Consider the following 9,527-nt stretch of genomic DNA (forward strand, 5'->3'; position numbering starts at 1 on the left):
TAGAAACAAATTTTTATGCTTCAATCTCGTTCATACATGGAAGACTAGAAGTATATAGGAATAAAAAAGAGTGAAAAAAAACAAAAAAATATGAAAAACTAAAGAAACCTAAGAGGCTGAGACCTTGAGTCGAGATGGAAATGCAAATGGAGCAATGGGGTTCGTCAGAGGTGGAGGCGTCGAGGCCTGAGCGATCGCCGGAGGAAAGCGTCGGCGTCAACGGAAGAAGGAGACGTGATTGCCAGAGGAAAGCGTTGGTGTCGACAGCAGAGGAAGGAGACGGCGATGGAAGCAGAATCGGTGGAATTCAAAAGAAGCGATGTGTTCCTTACGCCTAATTCTCGAGTTTAACAAAAGAAAATAAAAGAAGAGAAAAGAAAGTCATGGGAGAAACGAAGAGAAGGGAAAGGAAAACAAAATTTTATTTTGTGTTCCCGATTTGGAGAGAAGTGGAAGGAAAATTAATTATTTTGTTATTTCTTTGCAAATCCTCCCAAATCGGAAGGAAAATGAGAGAAAGTGATCCTTCCATTTCCCCCACTTCCTTCCTTTAATAAAACTCGGGAACACCAATTTCTTTTATTTTCTTCTCATTTCCACTATTTCTTTTTCTTTTCTCCCATTAAGTTGAACTCGGAAACGGGCTATTAAGGTTAAAAAATGGGATAAAATTCCAAATTACTCGGTCAACTTTTATTTTGTTAGACTCGGTAAGAGGATCGCTAATAGGTTAAATATTCTTATATCAAACACATTTACTGGACCAAGTAAGAGATAACTTTTTACTGGACTCAATAAAAGATAAATCAAAGAGACCCTTAGTGAGTTCTTATTACAAACTACAATCCATAAACATAAGGTAGTCGAATTATATAAGTATCATTCTTATTAGAAATCACTAATACGGATTTTAATTCCATAACATACGTTAATCCTAATAGGGTACCGACTCAAAAATTACATAGTTATAATAAGCATAACGGTAAAATAATTATTTTCTTTTACAAATAGTTATTGAAACGACAAAAACCATGCGACCATGTATGTAACTTACTCTAATGAATAATTAAAGGAACATTAACTAAACTAACCCTTGTAAATTGAGCTTTTAAATAAGAGAAATTAAATATCCTCCTATATTTTCTTCTTATTTATGTTCCTACCCATGTAAAATGGTGACATGTGTCATATTTGGATAAAATTATCATTAATTTAGTATACTTGTCATCATTTCAAATGGGAAGGAGGATATGCAGGAAAAAAAATAGAAGAATATTTAATTTCTCAATAAATAAAAGTAGCCATTTTTTAATATTATGTGAAAAATACCAAATTCCAAAGTTTTTTTTTTTCAAATAAATCTCTCAATTTATGTTTAGAATATCTAAGCATTAAAATATCATTGTTTTTCAACTAAATATATGAATTTAAGCTCTTGTATCGTAAATACTTCTAATTACCATGTTTGTTTAACAATTAGACTTTAGAAAAAAAAACCTAAGTTTTTTCTCAAAATTCCAATATAATTTATTAGATTTTAGATTTGTTCTTTAAATTCTATTCCAAAGTTGTGGTTTTTTTTCCCTGGAAATTCCAAAAATGTATATATTCCAAAATTATATACAAAAATATTTTTAGTTGATGTAGTCTTTTGTTTACTTTAGTTAGTTGAACATAGGGAGATTACGAATATTACACAGCATATATCGTTTTCTTTTGAAAATGCTTTCATACTTTGGTTTGCTGTAGGATTCCTCTCTTCGTGTTCGTTCTTTCTCGTCGATCGTCGGTGATCTACTGCTTCAGGTACTGCGAAACCCTAGTTCTATTGTATTGATCAGTTTTTTCTAAAATTAGTCGTATTACTGGTTTGCTGATGTGATTATGGTCGTATGGATAAATTATTGATTATGATTCTCACTTACTATCCGACATCAAAGAGAGAGCTAGGAAGATGATCAATAATAATTCCTTAACTTCATATTTGATATTATCATTAAATCATAGTTTTTCCCGATTGCAATTTGGTATCGATTTTCTAGATCCAAATTCAGTTTTTTTGGGTTTTCTGGAGATTGAATCGTGATTTTCATATTCGTAAAGTAAGCTGTGACAAAGTGAAGGAGAGAATGTTTGTCAATTCACATTTTCTTCCACTTGAAAAGCAATTATAATAAGGTGATGGTAAATGTTGGTCTTTGTATAGATTTATGAATAACTTTTGGCTGTCCACAATATTTGGTGGTGAATTTGGGAGCCTATGAACTGATAATACGCCAAATGGCCACTTGCAATTCTTCTGATTCATTTTATGTAGTTGGCATTGAGCAGTGTGCATTACTGTTGTGGCTGGATTACAGTATAAAACTGTGAATTGAACTAGCCAGAGTTGGCCAAAAAAATTCCATCAAACTGGTATAGAAATGTTCCATATGTGTTGGCAGACATCTTTTCTCTTCTTTGTTTTGCAAAAGATTGCAGATTTAACCATCGAATCTCAGTAGATGAGAACTGACTTTTAAGCTTCAAAACTGACATGAATATTCCCAATTCTAAGAAAAAGTATATACATACATTAAACATAGAAGAATTGGAAGAATTAATAATGTTTTGACATAACAAACTGAATACATGTTTTTTCCGTTTATTTTATAAGGTATAGAGTTTGAATTTTAGAAACTAAAAGTGTAGTGTTTAGGACATGGGAAATAGTATCTAACATCCTTGCATGTTTGCCTACATGATTATGCCAGAAAAGAACAGCTGCTGTGCATCTTCTTCAGTGCTGTGTATTTCTTGTTTTTCTTGGTGTTATCATACTTCAAGACTTCAAGTTTCATCCCTTATACAGGCATAAAGTTTGATTGAACAACTATAAATTTTCATGGGTTGTTTATTTTGGGTCCAAAGCGACTTTTTATTAGATAAGGAAAAGAAATTATAAAAGATCCTGCATTTGAATTATTGAATATCAGCATTCAGTCAGATATTATAAAATAGACTCTACAATGAAAAGAAGAACATGGATAACTAAAATAACTGAAAGTAATACTGAATGTATTGCAAAAATTGGAATGTGAAGCAGTTAAGAACACAAGAAAATAACAATGCAACAGCACTACTGAAAAACTTGCTGCTTTATGGAGGTCTAAATTTTGTTTACCTTATCTTGTCCCTTTTTATGAGCCCATTATTTAGCCAACCCAATCTATTATATAATTTGATCTTTGTGTTTATAATATTCATTTGCAAGATAATCTGCCAGTGTTCGCTTCCCTATGACAATGTTTGATTGTACATATTTCTTGAGGGTTCCCAAGTATTAGTAAAACTGTTGAAATGCCCCTAACAACTTTTACTCTTGACCGAGAAGGGTATCTTTGTCATATCCAAAAACTTGTTGAAAATTACTGTACCTTATAAAAGAAAAATAGTGACTCGATTGTTGCGAACTTGAAAATCTTTCTATAAACTCAGTAGATTCCAAAACTAAAAATTTCACATAACATGTAGTTCTATTGATATCTGTGATGTTGAACTACTAAAAAGGCTATATATATTTTTTTCATGTTGTTCCAAGAAAGAAGATACAATTCTAAAATAATGATTCTCTGGTTGATGATTAATGTATAATCTTTCTTCAGAGTTTGTAGATCATTGAATTGAAATCTGATCAATCTTTTTTTTTATCCCCCTCAAAAAAAAAAAAAAAAAAAAAAAAAAGGAAAGGAAAGTAGGTTGTTAGTACAAGACAGAAAGAAGATGTTACTGGCTGTGCTGATCGCCAACTCTGAGGGCAATATCCTGGTTGAACGGTACCTTCAAACCCTTTCTCTCCCAAACCACCATTTCCATTATTCATATGCTCTCTAGTCTAGCTAAGGGGCTTTTTGGTCATTATGAAAGGAAACTCCTTCCAATATAAATTGCAAAATCTAGTACTATTTTGATCCATTTATATGTTTATACAAACTTCACATATGATTATGAATGTGTTGCAGATTCAATGGTGTTCCGGGTGAAGAACGGTTGCATTGGCGGTCTTTCTTGGTCAAACTTGGAGCAGATAACCTTAAAGGTGTCAAAAATGAAGAACTTCTTGTCGCATGCCACAAGTGAGTGAGTAGGGGATCCATTCATTCCTAATCCTATATGTCGTGACTCATGTGTCAAATTGTCAATTGAATTGTGCTAATTTTTATTATTGTATGTGCATACTTATTGCTCCAGACTTTCTCTATAAAGTCGTTCTTTCTACATGCATTAAGTCAAAAAGAAAAACACCTAAGCCTAAAAATAGTATGTATGTTTTGGCATTGGCTTTTCAGGTCTGTGTATATTGTATACACTGTGCTTGGACACGTCAGCATCTATCTTGTTGGCAAGGATGAGTATGATGAACTTGCTTGTAAGCATACAAAACTCAAGTCTCTAATTACTTCTTAGATTTTGAAGTTGTTAATGTTGGATTTTTTTTTTTTTTGGAAGTGTCAGAAGCAATATTTGTTGTTACATCGGCCATAAAGGATGTATGTGGGAAGCCTCCAACAGAGCGCCTTTTCTTGGACAAGTATGGTAGGATTTGCTTATGCCTTGATGAAATTGTATGGAAGGTACCCTCCCCTCCCATCCTTTACTCTATATATATTCTTTTAAAAAAAATATAAAAATCTTTGTGTACAATAAACTAAAATACATTTACTTTGGAATATCCTATAATATACGCAATCACATTTAATTTAACTAACTAACTTCATTTTCGTGTGCCACAAAAAATTACATGGACATCTCTGTCAAATTTGTCAAATGTTTATTTATTATACTGATGTTATGGATTTGTTATAAAGGGGTTGTTGGAGAACACGGACAAAGATAGAATCAAAAGGCTGATAAGGTTGAAGCCTCCGACTGAGTTTTGATGGAACTTGTTGATTGGTGGGTGGCTGTTATGGAGTTTTGTTTGTTATGATGTTACATTTGGTAGTTGTTGTCATCTTCTTTTGCTTCTAAATTCTAATGTTGGTTGTTTACCATATATTCTTCTCATTTACGCATCATATATATATGGATTTCAAATGGGATTATTTTAGGTGTTTCTTCCTACTTGGAATTTAGTTTCAGCTCCCATCATTTTCTCCTTGGAAATACAAAATGATTTGGTCTACTTTTTAAACTTTGAAATCGTTTTTTTTTTCTTTCTTTATTTATTTATTTAGTTATTTATTTATTTTTTTATGTTTATGTTTTCAAACTTGAACAAAGCCAAGTATGTATTCGGGGTTGGTCAATAAACTATTTAGGGTAACTTCATTTTGGTCCAATTATTTTTTATTTGGCCAAATTGTAGGGGGGTAACAACATACTTTATTTCCGCTAATAACATAGTCTCTGTACATTATTTTCTACCCATAAATATAAGAACTTAATTTACTCCCAAAGTTGTAAAATGTTTACAAATATTACTTTACAGTTTACACGGAGGAATTGTGAGGAAAAAGAAGTTTGAATATGACTAAAGGCAAATGTCACAGTATTTATTAGTTTTAACAATATTCATCAACTTTTACATGAGAGAATTGTGAGGAAAAACAAAGGTAAATTAGGTAAAATGTCATTATTGTTAATATATCATGTCATCTTCTAGGGGGACAACAATACTCGGTTACATATATAGAATAACATCCAACATTTTTACAACTCGTATGCCGATGTTTGCTATAGAATTTTCAACAAATAATTATTCAAATCTATCATTATATAATAAATAAGCATCATATCATATGGTTTCACAAGTTATACATTAGTGATAACCATACCATTAACATCACAAATTTATGCAGCAATTGTTGATTCTTCATACGAAACTGTGACTACATCATCTTCCTTGTTAGAAACAATCTTTTCAACTCTATCAATAAATTTCAACATTTTCTCCAACCCTTCTTCATCTGAAATTATATGAGAGAGAGAGAGAGATCACAAATATGTATTTTAAAAATAATTATGTGATATTAAATTATAAAAAAAGTAATAATAAATAGTAAAAGATTTACCAAATCTTGGAATGGTATGGCCTTTAGGATGATGAATGACGATGGGATCTTCAACTGATTTTAAAAGTTCAAGTCCATATGGTTTTAAAAAATCCGCTTCCCCTGACAAAAGATAATAATACTATAAAGATACTCCAAATCATATTAAAAATAAAAGGTTTTTCTAGTTGATGTGGATGTCCAATATTTTATAATGAGTGTTTTTCTAGAAAATGCAAAAATGCAATAATAATGAGGAGCTAAAATGTGGAAAATATGCATCACTATTTATTATGTCATTATTGGGTTTGGTGAGTTTTGTGGACAAGAAGAGTTGTCTACATGTTAAAATAGCGTCCATATATTTTAAAGATTCCAAAGATTCTAATGCAACATTTAATGCAATTTTGAATCTTCAAACAAAGCCTACAAACATCTTATACTTAATCATATTTCCCTACAACAAAATATATTATTTCCATTAATAACTTTACATGTTAAATTTAAAATATTATTCAAAATAAACGCTTTAACATTTGATGTTATACATCGGACGTCTAAAAAAAACATAATTTGCATCTTCAATTCTATTAAAATGATCTACACTACAAAGTACCAAATACCAAACACATGGAAAGAGGCCAAAAAGAGTACCTAAAAAATGGAGAGAAGGACATTGTATGGGGAGCGAATATGCCTTGTCAGCCCACGTTTGATTTTTCAATTTTGCCCCTGAGACTATTATCACAAATCTAATATTTGGTACCCTCGTCAATGCCAATCCCTGAAAAATATGTATTTAAAAATCACTAATTTCTCAGTAATATATAATTATATTTGATGTCTGATTTTGATTAAGTGAACTTGCTGAAGAAATGATTAAGTTCTGTGACCTATGAAGGTTTTTGTTTGTGTATTTTCTTTCATTAATAAGTTCAAATTATAAATTACATAGACAACATTACTTAACGTTAATTTCCAATAAGGAATGTTAGTTGTCATTATTGTTACAAACTTGATCCTACAACTTCATTAAATCTTTAATAACTAAATTAACAATTGCAACAAACAATATGTGCATTAATGTTTGTACGTAATGCATTGATCATGGTTCTTAGCAAAAGTGTTGGTTATGGAGAGAAGAACATGCCTTAGCTTGCAGTCCTGGCAAGGCAGCTGACAAAATTGCACCCTAAATAAATACACAGAACAGAATCAATTCGATTCACGTTCATCAAATTGTATTTGACAAAAAAAAAAAAAAAATATATATATATATATATATATATATATATATATATATATATATCAAATCAACGTGAAAACCTGCGAGAATCCCATCAAACCATCGATCTCATGCTTAATCATTAAATCTTCGATATGTTCAAGACACTTATCGAAATTCTCATACTCCGTAAAATCCTGCAGTTGTTCCAAAATAAAAATCAAAATCCCTAAAATCGGTTAGAAATAGAACTATTGCGAATATATATGAGATAATCCAACCTTATTGAATTGGAACCATTCGTAATAAGGCGGGTCAAAAATCCCTTCGACCTCTGATTTACCATTACATGGAAACGGCGCATCAGGGAAGAAGAACTGGACCTTTTCATGAACCGATTCCGGCCATTTCTTCAGTTGAGTTTTGAAGATTTCTCCGCTTGTTCGGAATCCATGGAGGCAAAGGATCCTTGGTTTTCGCTTCACAAACAGATCAGAACCTTCACTTCCCATGGTTTTCTCGAGCACAGCCCGATTGCTTCTGAGGTTGTGAATGGTTCCTGTGAGATTGGAGCATATATAAGGAGGATTCTGGCGGTTATAAATGGAGCTTAAAGTGGCGTGTTGAATTTTGACTCGAGATTTGTTAATCACGAGGAGGGTCACGTTAGAAATTGGGGGCACTATCAGGTGCATTGTTTCATTGAGTTTGTGATTTGACTTTGGTCAAATATATATGTTTCTACAAAATAACATTTTTTTTCTTTATTCATCAACTTTTTTCATTTCCTTTTCAAATTGTACATAACATGCTAAAATGGATCGTTCTATTCATTCATCCCAATCTAAATATGATAATGGCTTAGTCCATTACCTTCTATTGTTCATTTCATTTTCCATTTCTTTTTATTTTTATTTCATGGTATCAAACATAACTATTTTATATTCTTATATGTATTTGAAAGAATATTTACAAATAGAGTCCATTTTTTTTTGAAACAGCCATATATAAAAAACAAGACTCTAGCAAAGAACTAGAGCAAAAAAAACAATTATACATTGTTTAGGGACAAAGAGAGTCCGTTTGTGTTGGTGCTGAAATGCATCAGTTTTTATTTTTAAAAATTAATTCGGACCGTCTTTTATTTCTGTTAGGTATAGAAGATTGCGTCATTGGGCTTTTTGCTTTAGTCCATTTTGTATACGGTTTTGGGCTTGTCCAGCCGTCATTTATTAGGGTTATAGTATCTATATAAATTGCATGCATGCACCGTGTATAAAGTAGTCGTTGATATCATTATTGTAACCCTACCACACCTCTACAGTAGATATTCTTAATAGAGTTCTTCTGAGGTTGTGGCTTATTAATCATTCGACATTAGTTTGATTCATCTTGTGTTCTTATTTACTTTGTGTTTTTGTGTTGTTTGTTAAGAATCTTATCGGTCTTAAAGAGTTTTAGTCTCATCAATTGATATCAGAGCAGGAGGCTGTGTAAATAATACACATCTCTTCTGTTAGAAGAAAATCTTTAGGGTTTCCGCTTTTATCGAATCCATTGGAGCCGTCATCACTTTATTAACGCTGTTCCTAGATATCGATATTACCCTAACTCAATCTTTACAAGTGATAACTTGATTATTTGTATATATTTTAGAAATCGTTTTCTTTTACTTTTAGCATTTTTAATATTCTTTTTGCATTAAATCGTTAGATTTATTGTTTTGAATATTTTTACTCGTTTAAGTTATTTTGTGCAGATTTGTACGAGCAAGATGGTATTTTGGAGCATTGTTAAAGCCACATCGAATACCTTGCAACCATGATTGAAATCTCATAGCAAAATCCGGGAGCGAAAAGAAAAACAAAGCGATATAAATAAATTTTTCAGATTTTAACAGCTTTGCACGGCTTTCTTCAAACGATCAGACGTAGGGGCAAATGATGTCCGATTGAGCTGAAAATTTACAGGAGTCTTCACAACTCATCAATCTTCGACCTCACAAAAAATGAGCGGATTTGAACAAGTTTTGATATGATTTTTGGCCTCGTGAACATCAGAACAGAAAGCTGCCAGCAACATACATTGGCAGCCCATTATAGCCAGCAGCAGCCCAATATGAAGAATTCAGCAGCCCATCTGAATAAATTATTGCAGTCCAATTTAAAATGTATGAAGCCCACTACTCTTTTGTGGCTGGCAAGAGAACGCAACAAAAGAAAATAGGGCATCTCAATTTTTTTCATACGAAAAACACAATGGAACAGAAG

The 9,527-nt window shown here is 31.8% G+C and overlaps 2 protein-coding genes across 2 annotated transcripts; one reads left to right on the plus strand and one right to left on the minus strand.

Moving 5' to 3' along the window:
* Nucleotides 1–1,669: 1,669 nt before the first annotated feature.
* On the plus strand, nucleotides 1,670–5,084 carry LOC145131977 (SNARE-like superfamily protein). The gene is made up of 6 exons (XM_079066620.1): nucleotides 1,670–1,806; nucleotides 3,725–3,815; nucleotides 4,002–4,115; nucleotides 4,329–4,408; nucleotides 4,489–4,613; nucleotides 4,848–5,084. Exons 2-6 carry the CDS (start codon nucleotides 3,763–3,765, stop codon nucleotides 4,917–4,919), a joined length of 444 nt encoding a protein of 147 aa, XP_078922746.1. The 5' UTR covers nucleotides 1,670–1,806; nucleotides 3,725–3,762; the 3' UTR covers nucleotides 4,920–5,084.
* A 515-nt stretch (nucleotides 5,085–5,599) lies between these two features.
* On the minus strand, nucleotides 5,600–7,963 carry LOC145131968 (uncharacterized). Its single transcript, XM_079066613.1, has 6 exons — nucleotides 7,539–7,963; nucleotides 7,359–7,454; nucleotides 7,183–7,224; nucleotides 6,687–6,816; nucleotides 6,054–6,155; nucleotides 5,600–5,948 (listed from the first exon to the last, which is right to left on the minus strand). The coding sequence occupies exons 1-6, from the start codon at nucleotides 7,950–7,952 to the stop codon at nucleotides 5,833–5,835; spliced, it is 900 nt and encodes a 299-aa protein (XP_078922739.1). The 5' UTR covers nucleotides 7,953–7,963; the 3' UTR covers nucleotides 5,600–5,832.
* Nucleotides 7,964–9,527: the final 1,564 nt, after the last annotated feature.

Source organism: Lactuca virosa, chromosome 1 (assembly GCF_052849685.1).
Source record: "Lactuca virosa cultivar CGN04683 chromosome 1, Lactuca_virosa_CGN04683_v6, whole genome shotgun sequence".
In the NCBI taxonomy this organism is placed as follows: domain Eukaryota; kingdom Viridiplantae; phylum Streptophyta; class Magnoliopsida; order Asterales; family Asteraceae; genus Lactuca; species Lactuca virosa.

What these genes read in the sequence shown, in the direction of transcription:
- LOC145131968 (XM_079066613.1), bottom strand. Translation starts at nt 7,952, where the DNA reads ATGCACCTGATAGTGCCCCCAATTTCTAACGTGACCCTCCTCGTGATT. An exon ending in GTTTGATGGGATTCTCGCAG is followed by an intron (nt 7,225 to 7,358) that starts GTTTTCACGTTG and finishes GTATTTATTTAG; the next exon opens with GGTGCAATTTTGTCAGCTGC. An exon ending in TGCCAGGACTGCAAGCTAAG is followed by an intron (nt 6,817 to 7,182) that starts GCATGTTCTTCT and finishes CATATTTTTCAG; the next exon opens with GGATTGGCATTGACGAGGGT.
- LOC145131977 (XM_079066620.1), top strand. Translation starts at nt 3,763, where the DNA reads ATGTTACTGGCTGTGCTGATCGCCAACTCTGAGGGCAATATCCTGGTT. An exon ending in CTTCTTGTCGCATGCCACAA is followed by an intron (nt 4,116 to 4,328) that starts GTGAGTGAGTAG and finishes TTGGCTTTTCAG; the next exon opens with GTCTGTGTATATTGTATACA. An exon ending in TGAGTATGATGAACTTGCTT is followed by an intron (nt 4,409 to 4,488) that starts GTAAGCATACAA and finishes TTTTTTTGGAAG; the next exon opens with TGTCAGAAGCAATATTTGTT.